At 50.8% G+C, this 17,459-nt stretch overlaps 6 protein-coding genes across 6 annotated transcripts; 3 read left to right on the plus strand and 3 right to left on the minus strand.

The window, feature by feature from the left end:
* Positions 1-851: 851 nt before the first annotated feature.
* N7511_001192 (uncharacterized protein) lies at positions 852-2,049 on the plus strand (the record flags this gene model as incomplete). Its single annotated transcript, XM_057123617.1, has 4 exons — positions 852-1,002; positions 1,056-1,060; positions 1,156-1,254; positions 1,357-2,049. 4 exons carry the CDS (start codon positions 852-854, stop codon positions 2,047-2,049), a joined length of 948 nt encoding a protein of 315 aa, XP_056989350.1.
* A 666-nt stretch (positions 2,050-2,715) lies between these two features.
* On the minus strand, positions 2,716-3,353 carry N7511_001193 (cytochrome c oxidase subunit VIb; the record flags this gene model as incomplete). Its single annotated transcript, XM_057123618.1, has 6 exons — positions 2,716-2,750; positions 2,804-2,867; positions 2,924-3,005; positions 3,062-3,092; positions 3,206-3,208; positions 3,287-3,353. The coding sequence occupies 6 exons, from the start codon at positions 3,351-3,353 to the stop codon at positions 2,716-2,718; spliced, it is 282 nt and encodes a 93-aa protein (XP_056989351.1).
* Positions 3,354-3,622: 269 nt separating this feature from the next.
* N7511_001194 (uncharacterized protein) lies at positions 3,623-4,224 on the plus strand (the record flags this gene model as incomplete). The annotated part of the gene is made up of 5 exons (XM_057123619.1): positions 3,623-3,682; positions 3,753-3,768; positions 3,869-3,931; positions 3,998-4,010; positions 4,125-4,224. 5 exons carry the CDS (start codon positions 3,623-3,625, stop codon positions 4,222-4,224), a joined length of 252 nt encoding a protein of 83 aa, XP_056989352.1.
* A 288-nt stretch (positions 4,225-4,512) lies between these two features.
* N7511_001195 (RNA-binding protein) lies at positions 4,513-5,029 on the minus strand (the record flags this gene model as incomplete). The annotated part of the gene is made up of 2 exons (XM_057123620.1): positions 4,513-4,650; positions 4,709-5,029. The coding sequence occupies 2 exons, from the start codon at positions 5,027-5,029 to the stop codon at positions 4,513-4,515; spliced, it is 459 nt and encodes a 152-aa protein (XP_056989353.1).
* Positions 5,030-5,440: 411 nt separating this feature from the next.
* On the plus strand, positions 5,441-9,542 carry sec31 (putative protein transport protein (SEC31); the record flags this gene model as incomplete). The annotated part of the gene is made up of 7 exons (XM_057123621.1): positions 5,441-5,649; positions 5,710-5,826; positions 5,882-6,221; positions 6,283-6,369; positions 6,422-9,074; positions 9,128-9,426; positions 9,492-9,542. The coding sequence occupies 7 exons, from the start codon at positions 5,441-5,443 to the stop codon at positions 9,540-9,542; spliced, it is 3,756 nt and encodes a 1,251-aa protein (XP_056989354.1).
* Positions 9,543-10,408: 866 nt separating this feature from the next.
* Positions 10,409-17,404, minus strand: N7511_001197 (uncharacterized protein; the record flags this gene model as incomplete). The annotated part of the gene is made up of 1 exon (XM_057123622.1): positions 10,409-17,404. The coding sequence occupies one exon, from the start codon at positions 17,402-17,404 to the stop codon at positions 10,409-10,411; it is 6,996 nt and encodes a 2,331-aa protein (XP_056989355.1).
* Positions 17,405-17,459: the final 55 nt, after the last annotated feature.

Consider the following 17,459-nt stretch of genomic DNA (forward strand, 5'->3'; position numbering starts at 1 on the left):
GCAGGAAATTCGGTGTGTGTATCAAATCATTACTGCATAGAGCAAATTGAGTACTCCACAGCTCTACATCTGTCTCTGTCTAGTCAATTACCAATGCATTCCTTGACTAATGCCCGTGGCGTGGCATTACACGCACTAAGTTAGGTATTTTGTCTACCTAATGTCAAATTGATCTGGCGGATTATCTTGAAATTCGAAACATCATATGGTATTAAACATTTGCCCTTTTGGTTAGACCTATATTATGCACCATATTTATTGCTTTTATGTGCTGTGTCTTGCCCCCAGCCAAGATACAGTATACACTCACACCCGCCCCGTATACTACGAATTTCTAATGCCAGGAACTTCAGCAAGCCCAATGTCAGTCCAATTTGAATAGCACATGTGTTTACTGTGGACACCGACACACGCTATACCCTGATCGTCTCACCTAAACTTTAGGGATTTGTGGATATTTATCACCCCTCTACACCCCTCCAGGGCTCGTCCCTCGGTTATCCAGCACCCGCGACAAACCGCAAATAAACCGCAATAAGACCGAAGAACGCCATAGCCGAGTAAAGTCCCCAGAGATCAAAGTAAGATGATAGTCGCAATTCTAGCCTCGGTGTCTATTTCAATCCCCGAGCAATAGACATCTACAGCCATCAGGGACCCAGCGTGGTATGTTCCTTAGAGGCTGTTCGGCGCAAAGGAAACACATAACCGACGCCGTGATTGGCGCAGCCGGGCCGAGTGGGTCATCGGGGGTCTGATTTGTCTCCGTGGAATTTGGCGAAATTACGTCAAAGTCCGAAAAAAAAGGGCAACTTCTTCCCCTTGTGTTTTCTTTCTTGTTTACAGTCACCATGGCAGACAGCGGCAAGATGATGGAGGCCCCTGCCCACCGGGTTGCGCCCGTTCAAACACCCTCAAAACCAAAGCAGCTGCATTACCCGTTTTGGTTCGGAGGTTCGGCGTCATGTTTTGCTGCAGCCGTGACACACCCGTTGGATCTGGGTACGTGGATTGACTCCTAGCTGATCGCGTTGGTATACTGACATTGTTTCTAGTCAAGGTACGCTGCGGCCATTCATCCGAGACGATTTGGTCTTTTGTGGCCACCCGGGATTTCGAGCACAGAACGCTGACAGATTCCTTGTCGCAATATAGGTTCGGTTACAGACACGCGCGCCTGATGCGCCGAGGACAATGGTTGGAACATTTGGACATATCGTGAAGAATACTGGTTTCACCGGATTATACAGTGGTGTATGTGCAAGGCCCAAAGACCCGCGCAAGGCAGAGATGTCAGGGCACGACCATTGAAGCGAACAGCTGGCTAACAAGGGACGAATTGGACCGGATTTATAGCTCTCGGCCGCGCTTCTCCGTCAAATGACCTACTCAACAACTCGATTTGGTATATATGAAGAACTGAAGTCGCGCTTCGCCACCCCCACAGAAGCAGGCGGCGCACCGAATATGCTGTCCCTGGTTGGTATAGCCTGCGTATCTGGCTTCATTGGTGGTATCGCCGGTAACCCGGCCGATGTCATGAACGTCCGCATGCAATCCGACGCAGCCCTTCCTCCAGCCCAGCGCCGCAACTACCGCCATGCATTCCACGGACTTGTGCAGATGACCAAGACTGAGGGATTCGGTTCTCTTTTCCGTGGAGTATGGCCTAACTCCACCCGTGCGATTCTCATGACTGCCTCGCAACTCGCCTCCTATGATACCTTTAAGCGCATGTGTATCGAGAAGGCCGGTATGGCCGATAACCTGGGCACACACTTCACTGCCTCGTTCATGGCTGGTTTCGTCGCTACTACCGTCTGCAGTCCTGTGGATGTGATTAAGACTCGCATTATGACTGCCTCTCCTGCTGAGAGCCGGGGTCATACTATTGTTGGTCTTCTGCGTGATATCTGTCGCAAGGAAGGTCTTGCTTGGACTTTCCGTGGATGGGTGCCTAGCTTTATTCGTCTGGGTCCGCATACCATTGCTACTTTCCTCTTCCTTGAGGAGCACAAGAAGCTTTACCGTAAGATGAAGTCTCTATAGAGGTAGAGATGCAAAGCCGCAATCTCTCTTCGGGCTCTCTTTTCATCCATTCGCCTTCTCAAAACCTCATTTACGCCTCTGCCCGAATATTTCTCGGTATATACGACTTTTGCCATCTTTTGTTATTTTCTGTTTGGGTGGTGCACTTTTGGGACTTATGAGCATCAATTTAGCTTGTATATAGCTAGTGCTTTTTGGATGTCTCTTTCACTGGAGACCTGAATGGTCATAGTGGGTTGAAAAACACGTCTCGCACATGGCCTACCCTGTATAGGATGTGGTGGATACATTTTGCTGGGAGACTGGGATCATATAGAATTAGATACACACTGAATCGCACTAACAGCATCTCCGCAAGGACAAACTCTTTCCTGGTAACCTTTCCAGATATCATCGCAAGCGATTTGCGTTTGCAAGCCACGTCTGGCACAGGTCATGGAGGTCTACAATGATGATAAAAAATTAACCTAATTACTACATCTAGCACCAGCTAACATGGGGCGTCTTTGCAGTACGGCGGGTTTATAGACATCCTTTCTAGCCTTGATGAATTGACCTAGGAAGATAGGGACTGTATCCCGCGTAACCCAGTAGAGTACATTGGAACTTGACGATACATAAAATTGACACAGCTCATTTAACCAACCCAAAATGCTCGTTGGCTATCTATTTGTCGAGGTGAGCAGGGAAGTTGCCAGCCTCTGTTGTTAATTGTTAGCACGAAAGAAAACACAACCAAGGATTCAATACGTACCACGCTGACCGTCCCAACGGTCGGTCCAGGCCTTGGGGCACAGAGAGCGGAAGGAGTGGTAGAACTGTCGGGGAACGGGTTAGATACGGCTATGTTCCCATTTGGAATTGCTTGTCATACCTGCTTGCAGGGACGGAAGTCGTCACCCTTGGCAGTGGTGCACTTGTAGTAGTCGACATAGTTCTGCCAGCAGTGCTTGGTCCTAAAAGGGGAGACGTTAGCTATCGCATTTTATTGTCCAAATCAACAATCACATACTGGTTCTGCTGGGGGAAACGAGCGTCGTAGCCTGCGATTCAATCAAAAATTGTCAATTTCACCATTCACCAGCCGATCGGGGGGACACCGTCCAAACGCATCCTCGAAGCGAAGCAAGCGGACAGAAATCGGATAGAAACGCACCAGCTGCAATTCAGTTAGCCATTGACTCTTAATTTGGGCAACTAACCCCGGTTTTCGCAGGAGAGGGGAGTGAGAACGTACCAGTCACGAACTTGAAGGGCTTGGTCTCCATAACCTCATCGGGGTCGGCTTCCGGAATGGCACCCATATTTGCGATGTGTAGCTTCAGAAGAAACAACACAGGAGAAAAAGAATTGGAGTGGTATGATCAGAGAGGAGGGGAGAAAGTGAGCCGGGAGGAGCGACGTTGGGTGATTGAAGCTGTGAAGTGCCGGGTATGACCGCGGGCGGTCAAGCGAGAGCCACTGAGCGTTCTCGCTTTTACACCCGAAGTCACGTTTCTGGAAAGCTGCCCGTCCAACCTCCTCATCCCACTACTACTCTTGCTTGCACTTCGTCTAGCAACTCTCTCCAGCCATGTTCCCTACTCGCATGCTGCGCATGCAGCCTACTCGGGCCTTTGCCTTTGCTTCCCCGGTATGTTTCTTTCTCCCGAGGTTGGGGGCGTGATCATACGATCGGTTCGGTTACTAACTCCTGGCTACAGAAGGAGCCTCACTCCGGTATGAATCTCCTGGATCACTGAGATCTGGTGGTCAATGATCCACCTAGACTGGCTTTGCGACTGTCGCAATCGCAATTGAACTAACCCTATCTCTACAGCCCACACTATCTCCCAGCGTCTGCGCCAGCTCAAGCGTGTTCCCCCAGAATTGCTCCCCATCGGTATGTCTCACTACCATTGCCACCGTCCAGGACAAACCATCAATCTAACATTGTTTTGACATTTAGGATTCGTTCTTGCGTATGTTTAAACCCATCTCTACGATTTCCCGCTCAAACCCGGAACCCATACCCGAATTTTCGCGTTCTATCTGCTCTCAGAGATCGAGCTTGATGCTAATTGTCATGATTATAGTGTTGCCCTCGGCGCTGCCGTCTACTCTTGTGGCAAGAAGCTGATGACCGACAAGACCCTGCGTCTTTACCGCAACAGCCCTGAGAGCCGTGAGCACTAAATGTATCATCATGTTTATTTGAGCTCCTCAATGCGATTCGCAGCTTTGGGAATTCCTGCCGCATGTATTGTTGATTAGGAGAATGCGAAGCCGTCAGGTTTATTTGAGAAAAAGCAGCGAAGACAAAAAGGAACGGGCTCGGGTTCGGGAGCCCGTGTACATATTCCGATTTCGCGAGCCTGGTTCCTGATGGTGTACTTGTGGCAAATAGTAGTGTCATATTTCGGATTGAGCTTGTGCTTTTTTGTTTGTCATTTTCGTCGTAGCTATCGTAAATTGTAGCATGCTTCACTCGGCCTTTGGCCCGGCAACATCTAGCTCTTCCAAGCCCTGCATCGGGTCTTGCGGGCGATTGCTGGCTGCTTGTGCCTCTTCGGCAGCTTCCCGATCCTCTTCGCTGACTGCATGCTTGGCCAAATAGCCCTCCTGTAGAGAATAAGATTAGTTCTGAATGCGACCAGATATAAAATCGAGTTCCACGAACCTGTTCCCAGATTGCGGTCTTGCTCCCTAATCCTTCGTTGGCATCCTTCTGTGGCTTTGCTTGAGCGACCTTGATGGTTCGGCCGTAGACCTCGCTGCCGTCCATGTTGTCGATGGCTTCTTTGGCGTCTTGGGGTAAATCAAACTCGACATATCCATATCCACGGTGGAGGTCGGTGGAGTTCGGCTGATCCGGCTTGGGTAACGAAATATCGACAACTTCGCCAAAAGGAACAAATGCTTCTGCGAGAGTGTGCGCAGTTACTGACTGGTCAAGTCCTCCGACATAGACGGTGCTCTTCAACCGAGTGGTGTCGGTCATGTTGTGCTGTTCCGCTTGGGCTTGGTGTTTGCAAAGCTGGAATATAGGCAACAATGCGACCGGTGTGAAGATCACCGGAGAGAAAAAGCAGATAGAGTGGGTGTGTTCAAAGCTGTACCTTACGATCAAGACTCGTTCACCAAGAGCGGAACTGGATATCACGTGCCGGTCAAGCCTCGGGGTGTTTTGGCGAGTCTCGAAAGAGTTTAGCGCGAGTTCCCCGGTCCCTCCAAGTCCAGGAGGCCACTTGGTTTACTACTATACTTGGGACCTCTAGAACATCACCCCGTTGGCAATTATTCATAGGGGGTGATTCTTGTTTGTTTTCCTTTATTAAAGCTCTTTTTCCTTTCCTTTTTCCATTGATCTATTGGTCTCCATTATCAAAACATATCTCCCCATACCATCATCATGGTGCGTCTGAGGGAAATCCCAAGGACGGCCACCTTCGCCTGGTCGCCTGGTGCCGCATCACCATTGATCGCCACCGGAACCCGCGCTGGAGCTGTCGATGCCGACTTCTCAAACAAGACCTGTCTCGAACTCTGGGATCTGGGTCTCGATCGCCAGGACGCGAGTGAAGAGCTGCAGCCGCTAGCTAAGATCGATACGGATTCTGGGTATGATTGGCGTTCAGGGATTGATGGGGGAATGCGCTGCTGACACAATAATCTATCTAGCTTCAACGATCTCGCCTGGACTACCTCCGAAGACAGCACACGTGGTATCATTGCGGGTGGTCTGGAGAATGGATCGTTGGATCTATGGAACGCCGATAAGCTACTTGCTGGATCTAGGTTGGTGGAACATCCATACCCGACCATCCTCGAGACTTGCTAACCGATTCTCCAGCGATGCTTTGATGTCAAGGACGACCAAGCACAGCGGCGCCATCAAGGCCCTCCAGTTCAACCCTAAACACTCGAACCTTCTCGCCACCGGTGGTGCGAAAGGAGAGCTGTTCATTTCAGACCTTAACAATCTCGAGAATCCATTCCGCCTGGGTAACAATGCTGCCCGCACAGACGATATCGACTGCTTGGACTGGAACAAGAAGGTTCCTCACATTTTGGTTACGGGTAGCAGCGCCGGTTTTGTCACAGTCTGGGATGTCAAGACCAAGAAGGAAAGTCTGACATTGAACAACATGGGCCGCAAGGCTGTCAGCGCAGTTGCATGGGATCCCGAGAAGGTAAAGAGCCCTGTTTCTTATTGATGCTCCCAAAACAGTCTTGCTAACAACTTGTGTCTAGCCCACCAAGCTTATAACATCGACACCTCTTGAGTCAGACCCATATCTTTACGTGTGGGATCTGCGCAATTCCCACGCCCCCGAGCGAGTACGTTAACTAATCATCGCTATAGAGATTGAATGCTAATGTGCCTTTGTAGACACTCAAGGGCCACGAGTCAGGTGTTCTTTCGCTTTCATGGTGTGACCATGACCCCAGTCTTCTTCTTTCTTCTGGTAAGGACAATCGCAACATCTGCTGGAACCCGCAGGACGGCACGGCCTACGGAGAGTTCCCCGTTGTCACGAACTGGACTTTCCAGACTCGCTGGAACCCTCACAACCCGAACTTCTTTGCTACCGCCTCGTTCGACGGAAGGATCTCGGTCCAAACCCTGCAGAACACGAAGACCGACAATGCTCAGGCTATCGCCGACCACAACCAAGCTTTGGACGGCGAGGACTTCTTCAACAAGGCCCAAACACAGCCTCAAGTCTCCAAATTTACTCTTCCCAAGGCCCCTCGCTGGCTCGAACGGCCATGTGGCGCTACGTTTGGATTTGGTGGCCGGGTTGTTTCTTTCGGCCGCAGCGAGAAGGACTCTCGTGTGTCCAAGATTAAGATCACGCCTTTCGAGGTTGATGAGAGCGTTGGAAATGCCACCGAAGCCTTTGAAAATGCTCTGAAGGAGGGTGATCTGAAGACACTCTGTGAAACTCGCGCAACAAATGCCGCCAGCGAGGAAGAAAAGGCAGACTGGAAGGTTATGCAGGCTTTGATCTCCGCCAACCCCCGCAAGGATTTGGTCCAGTACTTGGGCTTCCAGGATCAGGCTGCTGATGAGGCTGCTGATAGCCTCTCAAAGCTTGGTCTGGACAAGAAGGAAACAGCTGAGGCTAACGGAGTTGCCGAAAAGCCAGCTGGAGCTAAGAAGCACAAGCGCCTGCAATCTATGTTCGAAGCCAACCCCGAAGATGACAGCTTCCTGTCTGAATTGGCTGCTTCCAAGGGTGCCCAGACCAACAACCCCTTCCAGATCTTCAATGGATCTGAGACTGAGGCAGAGCAGCAGATCACTCGTGCTCTGCTTCTTGGTGAGTTTGAGAAGGCTTTGGATGTTGCCCTCCGCGAGGACCGTATGTCTGACGCATTCATGATTGCCATCTGTGGTGGTCCCAAGTGCATCGAGAAGGCTCAGGAACACTACTTCTCTAAGCAAGCCGGTGGTCCCAACTATATGCGTCTTCTCGCATCTATTGTTGGTAAGAACCTCTGGGATGTTGTTCACAATGCGGATTTGTCCAACTGGAAGGAAGTAATGGCTGCCTTGTGCACATTTGCCGACGAGAAGGAATTCCCTGATCTCTGCGATGCACTTGGTGACCGCCTTCTGGAGCAAGTTCAGGGTACAGAGGATAAGAGTGCCCGCAAGGATGCTTCTTTCTGTTTCTTGGCCGGCTCGAAGCTTGAGAAGGTTGTCTCCATTTGGGTCGAAGAGCTCCGTGAGAACGAGCAAAAGGGAATTGAGACCAGTACCAATGGCTCTGGCTTTTCTATTCACGTCCGCGCTTTGCAGGGCTTGATTGAGAAGGTTACTATCTTCCGTCAAGTCACCAAGTTCCAGGATACAGAGCGGTCTAAGGACTCCCAGTGGCGCTTGAGTGTATTATACGACAAGTACGTCGAATATGCCGATGTTGTCGCTACCCACGGACGTCTGCAAGTCGCTCAGAAGTACCTTGATCTTGTCCCTGAGAAGCACCCTGAGGCTGAACTAGCCCGCAACCGTATCAGGTTAGCCACCAGACAGGCACCGCAGAAGGTGCAGGCCGCTGTTGGAGCGAAGCCCGCCTTCAAGCCTCTCCCACAACAGCCCAACATTTACCAGCCGCAGCAACCCAACCTTGCATCCCCTGGACCTCAGCCAACGGCCTTCAAGCCTCTCCCGCAACAGGCCAACATTTACCAGCCGCAGCAGCCCAATATTGCATCCCTTGGATATCAGCCAACTCAAGGCATGAGACCCACAGCCTATGCTCCTCAATCTGCATTCGGTGGACAGCCCGCAGGTGCTGGTGTGCCTCCCCCTCCCCGTGCTTCTAACCAGTCGCCGGCCAACCCTCCCATCACCACATATACCACGGCTACCGGCCTTCCTGCGTGGAATGATTTGCCTGAGGGCTTTGCCAAGGCTCCTACACCCCGCCGCTCAACCCCTGCCGCTGCCACTGCACCCATCGCCTCTCCGTTCCCCAACCAGTCTCCGACTCTGAGCCAAGGACCTCCCTCTGCTGGCCCCCCTCCGGTTGGCGCTCCCCGGGCACCATCTGTGCCCCCTCCGCCTAAGGTGGGACAAATGCCTCCCCCGCGTATGATGTCGCCGCCTTCATCCAACATCCCTGGACCTTCCCCGCCGCCTCCCAACCCATACGCGAGCCTTCCCCGGTCACCGCCGATGGGTGCTCCGGGATCAACCATGGCTCCTCCGGCATCAATTCCTCGCGGACCCTCGCCTTACAATGCCCCTCCCAGCATGCCACCACCAACCAACCGGTACGCACCGAGCCCGGCTTCTCAGGCCGCCAGCCCGCAACTCCAAACCCGTGGCCCGGTGCCTCCCCCTCCCCAGGCTGCCTCCTCGCCATATGCCCCCCAGGCGGTTTCACAGCCCCCTCCCGTAAACCCATATGCGCCTAGCACGCCTATCGCCACCCAGCCTCCTCCTATGGCACAGGCAGTCGCTCCGCCACCCCAGGTATCTCGGCCTATGCCGGCCCAGCCGCAACATGTGGCACCCCCGGCTCCCAAATACCGTAAGCTACTTCCAATCGAGTACTGCAAACCTGATAAACTGACATCTAACCAGCCGCCGGTGACCGTTCCCATATCCCCGCCAACGCACAGCCTATCTTCGATATCCTGTCAGCAGATATGGCGCGTGTCAAGTCCCGAGCTCCCGCGGCATTCAAGGTCCAGGTCGACGATGCTGAGCGTCGCTTGAACATCCTCTTTGACCACCTGAATAACGAGGACCTGCTCAAGCCTAACACCATTGAGGATATGAAGAACCTGGCTGGCGCAATCCAGGCTCGTGATTACGCCGCTGCTCAGTCTATCCAGGTGGCTATCGTTACTAACCGGAATGACGAGTGTGGCAATTGGATGGTGAGTCAACCTTTGATTTTCACCCCTTGTCATCTGAATTGATAACTAATCAAAATGGATTCCAGGTCGGTGTGAAGCGTCTGATTAGCATGAGCAAGGCCACCCCTGGCGAATAATTGCTTCAATTTCCTGTTCAGTGGAGGAAATGCGAAAGGCTTGGTAAATCTTGAATGATCGTGTCTGGCCTTCTTTCGCCTCTTTTTTTTCACTCTACTCCAGCGCTTCCATAACTTCGTCTTCTCTTCCTTGTCCATTTTATAATTAATGTCCGCGTATTCTGTTCTGTTTTCTACCATTTCCCGCTCTCTCCGGTGGCATAAGTTTGATCGGTCTCTCGTGCCATGAGCAAAGCAAAACTTTTTGAAGTTTTTCCTTTTCCATTTGTCGCTTTCACATGTAATTCACATGAACAAAGGCCACTTCATAGATTGTCAAATTGTCAAATAGACATGAATAGCATGAGGCTTAGATATTGCTTTTTTTTTACACCACTAGCTTTAAAAAAATCAGTAGTAATTCCAAAGCGCACGGCTAAAGAAATAATAGTATGATGGAGAAAAAGAGAAAAAAAAGATAGACATAGCATGTCCTGGTTTCGATCCAGGGTCTGGTTGAATGTTAGTTGAATGAACTTGGTAATTGATGGAGTCGGTGAAACATACCCTCCGGGTTATGAGCCCGGCGCTCTTCCCCTGAGCTAACATGCTGGGAATGGTTAGCGTTGTCCTCGATAAGTGCACCATAGCCAATCTGGCGCTAGTCCCTCTTCGTATAAAGTAGTTAACTTGTTGGTTGAAGCATCTAGTAAGTTATATCCTATTTTCTACAAAATGGATTTTGGAAGAATGAAGGAGAATTCATGATGATACTGGTACATGGTAATATTGCGGGAAATGTCTACTGTAGATACTCGTAATGCATTACTTTGTCGCACCCTATCAACGCCATGAATGCAGCATACAAAAAAATAGTCACGTTAACATTAAAACAGCAACTCCAAAACCTCAGCCCGATGTACAAATGCACTCACTGCCTCCTCGAAAGCCTTTAATGCTTCCGATTGATTGTTCATCAAAGCAACAACATCAGCATCAATTCCGATTTCCTGAGACTCATGTCCCGGACGGGTAAAATAATACTTGCCCTGGTGCCAAGACCATTTTCGGAGATAGATTTGAAGGTCCTTGGAGGTGAGAGAGTGAGCTTGGCGGAAGAGATCCGATCCCTTGCCACACGAAGTGTCTGGTGCGTCTGGGAACACGAGGAGGGTATCACTCGCTGGTAAGCCTGCACTTGACTCCGTGTTGTGTAGATGGGCGGTCACAGCCTTAGTGAAATCGCGGAACCATTTGATGAGCGGGAAGATTTCTTCTCCGGAGCCTGTCGCCCTGTTGACGTAGTCTACTACTGGGAGAGCAGAGGAGATCATGTCCATGAATACGGCGAGCATTGCTAGGGTTGCCGGATTTGATAGGCGGTGGCGGCGGTTCTCCAGGCTGGACATTGCCTTGCTGGATGCTTGGAACACAACGGTGATCATGTCGACGACGGATGATACAGAGGCTGGGTCCAGGGTGTTCAGGCTGCAAATCAAGTCGTCGAACACCAGTGTGATTGTTTGGGCGATGGGACGGCTGAGTAGCCACGCGGCACGGTTGCCAAGTGCTTCTTCGAGATAGGCTGGGAATACACACTGCAGGAGTGTGGCGCGGAGGGTGGGCTTATCTGGGTTTCCAGCTTCGTAGTTTTTCTTCATCGATGTGTGGATTTGATTGACCAAGTAGTCCTGTTGGCCGTCGATGACGGCGCGTTCGGAAATGCTTTGGATGAAACCAGTCAGAGTCTGGATTTCCGAGCTGGAAGATAGCTTTGGTTCGTAACGTTTCAGCTTGGCAACGATGTAGCGTGGGTCATTGGATGGTAAGGGGAATGAGGCAGGATCTGTGAAGAAGGGATCTATAGGCTTGATATCGCTGGTGTGTTGTTGGAGGAAACCAATGACGCTATGCACAAAGCCGACATATGCTCCTTGGGCGGCGTGTGCTGTCCCGTTTCCTAGCTCTCGATAGTTGTCTTTCATAGAAGTCATCACCCGCTGAAGTATCTCGGAATACTCTTGTTTCGTCGCTGAGAAGTTCCGGTCTCCGGTGAACTCCATGTTTTGAAGCTGCTCGCGCATGTTGGATGAGAGACTTGAAATCAAAGAGAGTCTGCGAGAACCGATCTCCTCCAATGTAATTGTGTACCGGTCCTGTTTGTCCTTGGAAAACGGAAGATTCCTGAGTAAAGGGTCTTTGGGGCTTTCGTTCAACAGGGCCTCTGTAAGTCGATGTTGAAACTTCAGCATTGAGGAACGCTCAACCAGCGATGTCATCCATGTGCCCATAACTTGAATACGGCAATCAAATACAATCTGCGAGTCTTTCTCAATACAAGCTGCAAGAAATTGTGGAGCAAACTTTCTCGTTTGAACCGTCTGTCGAAGCCGTGACCAGGAATCGTCGCCAAATTCACTCAAATAGTTGTCCCAGTTTCGAAGTCTATGGCGAACGAGAACCTGCGCGATAGAAGTCCAACAATTCACTACGCTGAGGAGAATGGCATCTTCCGGACAGTGATCTTCGCCGAAGCAATTAGAAACGAGCTGAGACACAATTGGATGTAATGTCCTCTCCACATGATTCACTGCTTCACTTGGAGAAGTCTGCTGCCCTGTCTGTTGTTCCCAGACAGCCTCGATATCAGTCCAATCCCCAAATTCTTGACTATCCTCATCAGTTATCATTGCCGCCGGAGCCTCTGCTACCGATGCAGCGGGAGCATCCTTCTGAGTGTACACCACTAGCACCTGCAAAGCCTCGGATACAACAACGTTCACCCGTGAAAGCTTGGGGTTGAAGAGTCCAATAATCGAGTCAAACGGTGTCTTCAAAAGCAGCCGATGTGCATGCTCCAATCTGGGTGCATGCTCAATGGCAGAGCGCAGCCCGACAAGCGCTGTGCTCAACAGGGTCTCGATCTGCCGTTGATTCTGAGAGATTGTGCGCTCAATGAGCTGCTGGGAGACACCGTTGTTGCCAGTACTTTGAGACTCAATCTCTTTGCGGGCGTATGCATGCTGTTGTTGTAGCTCTGATACGAAATAGCCATACCAGTCGCCGAACGGATCGAGACCGGAGACTTCCTCGTCTGTAGAAAGTTTGAAGCGAACGAGTCGGCACCAAGAGCGCAAACTGATACTGCACGCTTCTCGATGTGAGGTGGCAGGGTGAACGAGATTGCGGATTGTCTCCAGTCTAGGACGACAGCCATCAGGGACAGCCCAGTACAGAGTGCTGAGAAGATCATGGTGATTTCTAAGGGCATCGAGATCCTCGTGTCGTAACGGTTGCTCTTTTGGATACACGCGGCCATGATTTGGTAACAAACGCCAGGCAAAGTTTCGAATCTTTTTCTTGTCATATCTCTTCGCAAGGAAACGTAAACCACTTGCTACTATCTTGAGAAATGTGTGGAAGCACGGTTCTCCAACTCGGGCGTCCAGAGAAGGGTTGCCATCGAGTTCGTCAAGAAATGAGGGTGACCCACGGGCTTCTTCAAGTTTCAGGTTATACAGAGTGTTTTTCGCGAAGAAGTCGAAAAGCGTGTCCAGAATTGGTTTGCATTCTCGCCATCCCCAGGAATTGATGAGACGGTGACACCGGTGAAAGAGGATTCGACAGTAGCCGTTGTATGAGAAAGGCTGGGTCATAGAGGTCGCCTCAGAGAGATTCAGCGCAGGAGAAAGAAGCCGTTTGACCAATTTCCAGTTGTCATGGACAAGTGTGAATTGATATCCGATTTGCCCGATGCCGAGCTGATCTATCTCGTTAAAAGGCAGAACTGTAAACAGGCCACGCCATCCAGCTTCTAGATTGTTCACATCCTTTTCATTGCGAATGAATTTACTGCTGAAGGTCTCTAATTGCAGATCCTCAAAACAGCCGCTGTATTGCTCTGAGCTGCGAAGCAAGTGTTTCATCACAACATAAGCCTCCACATATGGATTTTCATCACGAAGGCCTGATTCGCGACGTTCGGTGTTGTTGTTTTCATCCAAGAATCTTTTGAAATCGGCGGAACCAACATCAGATATGATCAATCCCGCAACATCTCTGGCAGAAACTCTAACAAGGCCTTGTGCTTCAACGGCAAGAGCAGGACTGACAAGCTGGTGAGAAGCAATCTGGTAGATCAGGTTCGAGAAAACCACGTTGAAGCAAGCAATCTTGACGAGACCATTCTTGTTGTATTCGTCACTGGAAAGAAAGGCTACCAAGGGATCTCTTACCGCAGAGACCAGCCCCGTAGCTTTGGTGATAAAACTGGTTCGGTCAACGGGGTCAATGAACACGAGGTTTTCCGTGAGGTATTTGATCAACAGCCTGTATAGGCGCGATGCTACCCCTAGGGCAGCTGTGATACCCATTTCTGGAGAAGTAGTAGCACTTCGTTCAATGTTGTCGATTATCACATCAAAGACATTGCCCATTTCAGATGATACTGTGTCATTCCAGCTGCTCCATTGATAGGTCTGATCCCTAGCAACAATAGAGAATGAACCAGCATCCCCGTCCAAGTCACGCTTTGTGACCTGCAACGAGCGCGAAAATTCCCCGCTTCCTAGGAAGGTTGATTCATGGAGGAATGTGTTGTCACGTAAGGATGGTACACCGAAGTCAACCGGATAGAAGCGGTGCCAATTGAAAAGACCACCAGCACTCAAAGATGCAGGTTGTGAATCTTCGACTTGGGTTATGATAGGAGTTTCTTGATCCTCAGATACAAACAAAGCGGCATCTTGGGTCTGGCGGAAATCATCATTGTCAAGATTTATGCGATTTGGAGTATGTTTTTTCGGTCGTCGTCGATGAACAAGCGCTCTCTGGGTTTGCGCTTGGGCTTTTGGCTCAAAGGAAGGTGCAATTGGAGGTTTGAATGATGGATTGAACCTTCCGGTTGGGGGTCCACTGTCAGTGATGTAGCGATCCAAAGTCAGGCTAGGTCTGTTCCCTTGAGAAGTGCGTTGGTGACGATAATGTCGATTGATCTGAGATAATGACTGATTGAAAGCAGCCGCTGTCAATTTCTTGCTCCCGCCAGGAGCTGCCGAGCTCGTTACGGCAGGTCGAGGGACATTCCTCTTCAAAGAAGTAATTGCAGTATTTCTAGGAATAACCCAGGTGTGTCCACGTTGCTCTGGCTGCACTGGCTGACGGCGAAACGAAGACTCTAGTTCAGCTGTTTGGTTCGATGTGACTGATATTGGCCCAGATTCAGGCAATGCGTTTGTCTCCTCGGCAGGATAGATATGTGGAACAACCTCATCTTCCTCCGGGGGCAAGCGACTGGTAATTCGAGTATTTCGGGCGTGACCAGCGGTAGATACAGCACGATATCCAGGAGCTGACGGCTTCTTTGGAGCTTGCTGACGCTTGCGAGCCCTAGGCTGCGGTGGGCTGATTCTAGTCTGCCGAATTGCTCCCCTCTTCCAATCTCGCAAGGACTCATTTACATCTATTGTATCAGCTTTCGAGGCCAGCTTCAAGAACTTTTGAGAGGGGCTTTGTCTGCCACCATCTCGGCGGGAGCGAGCATTCCTTGCTGCAACCCTGAGGAACTGTGGCTGCTCTTTGCGAGATTTTGTGGCAACATCTGGTGCATCCAATATGCCTAGTCGTGGCCGCGAAACGGTAGAAGATTTCTTCGTTCTTCGTGCTCCGTATGAGGCATCAGTCATCCGAGTTTGCTTGGGCCTCTTTCGCTGTCTTTCCTCACGAGCCACCCCTTCTTTCGGCTTCGGTCTCTTTAGGCTCTTCCGATTTTGTTGCGTTCCAGGAGAGTTGCGTGGGGCTGATGCAAACATGTAGTCGATGCGGTTGTCTTCCGATATGTCACCTGCTTCCAGCGCAAAGGGATCTTCAGAGAGCGCTTTTCCAGCTAATCTTTGGTTGGATTCATCTGTGGTAAGCACGGTATTGTTGTCATTGGGGTCGTCATCCTCATCATCTGAGTCCCCAAGGTCAAAGAGGCTGGTTGACTGTTGTGTGGCTGCTGGTTTCGAACGGTCACCTCTCCGGATCAATTTCCGCGCAACGCCTTTCCCATCTGGGCGGTGCCCAAAATTTCGATCGTGTTGCGAAGGCTTTGCTTTATCTTCCTTGGCTTTTTGATCGAGCCTAAACCATGAAGCAGGAAGGACTCCACGCATCCGCCGTTGCTCTCGTCGAATTGCGCGTTCTTCTGCCTCCGCCTGGTTCTGTTCGCTGTCACTTGGTTGACTATTAGAGGAGACAGATTGTATCTCCTCATCGTGGTCAGATCCCGGCTCAGCTCGCTCGTCCTTGTCAAGACCTTCTTCTTGGGCCTTGGGGTTTTTGACCCCGGATGGTGGCGTCCATCCGCGAGGAAAGCGAAATCCGACTGATGCACGTGGTGTTTTCGATGCGGAAGATAGACGGCCTGAGTGTGGCGGGCTAGATGAAAGATCATAAACAATATGTTCAGGTTGGTTCCTGGGTCCTGCATCTCTGATTCCGCGAGGTTTAGACGGGTTGTGCAAACGATCCCGGCGTACACGAGGTGTGCCAGAGTGTGAGGTTTTCCTTCGTTTCGCCATATGCGCTTCCCGGTCCCGGGGTGTTTCAGGGTCATGATGTCCCTGGTTTTGTCTGACAGAGTTTCGTGGCCTTTCTGGTCTGACTGGTGGAAGATATTCCTCTTGTGGAGGGCTTGAGGGCGGAACGTTTGGGTCAAATGAATCCTGCCCCTGGCTCTCATCGGTGATTTGCTGTGCCTGCGGAGGAGCAGCTTGACGAATTGGTTTTACGCCTCGCGCTTTCATTTGCTGTGCATATTTCAATTGTTCCAGGTAGTATGGCTGCAGCTGTATGGCATTGCGCTTTCGGAACGTTCTTTGTTCTGCTTGGGGAATTTTTCGCAAAATGTCTTCCGGGATATCTAGATGGGGCAACAGATCATCTAGAGAATCTTGTAGCTCGGAGATCATTGTTGTCTGTGGCTGTACGTCCCCGTTCTGTTTACCATCAGACACATTTACTGTCTCCGTGGAATCGTGGCCGGAGTCTGAGCCAAGCGACGACGGTACAGAAGATAATGGGGAGTCATCGTCTGAGTTCGCTTGCAGCGGTGCTAGGGGTGCCGGTTGGGGTGATACCACTTTCGGTTTGACACGATTTACCACAGGGGTCTTCTTTCGGGTAGGCAGAGGAATCAAACTCAGCTCATCTGGCGAGGAGCTTACTGATCTCGGGATCTCAACGCGAATATTAGCCCTTGGAATCCGAGGCTCGATTACAGTTCGAGTGAGTGACTGCCTTCTGGGCTTTGAAGCTTTAGGGGTTGACTCCTGGCTTTCAGGCTTCGAGTAGGCTTCCTCTTGTTCCTGGGAGGACTCCGGAAAGTCATATATGGTGTCTGTGTCCTTTGCTGGGGTCTTGCGCAGCTCGTTGCTGGGACGATCCCTGGATTTCGTAGCTGTAGACCGGGCCCCGTAGGTCTTGTATCCTCGTCGGCGAGCTGGCGTGAACTCGTCAAAGGATTTCCCATTGTCTTCAGCCCCTCCCTTGGACTTTGTGTGCATCGTTCTCTGCTCATCCTCGGTTTTTGACGCCGTAGCCCGCTGTAATCCAAGTTCTTCCTCAAGCGGTCTTCGACGAGCCTGGTCCTCGACATCCGAAAGAGTGATTGATCCATCCTCGGCACCACACCGCTCATGTGGCTCTTGCGATGAACCGTTCGTCCCTTCCTTCAGGTTCGGCGTTGATGCAGGGATTGGGATGGAAATATAGTCGAGATCGGGACCATCAGATTCATTGTCAAGAGTTGTCTTCTTGGCCTCAATCGAATCGAATCCATCTTCTTCGTCCGAGTCCGAGTCGGGGACAAAACCTCGTTGCCGCCATGATTCCATTTGCATCCTTGGCGGGGATCGCCCATGTCTCAATCAAGTCATTGGAGAGCGTAGAAATGAA

The sequence above is a fragment of the Penicillium nucicola genome (assembly GCF_028828085.1).
Source record: "Penicillium nucicola strain IBT 29836 chromosome Unknown utg000001l, whole genome shotgun sequence".
NCBI classification, from domain to species: Eukaryota; Fungi; Ascomycota; class Eurotiomycetes; order Eurotiales; family Aspergillaceae; genus Penicillium; species Penicillium nucicola.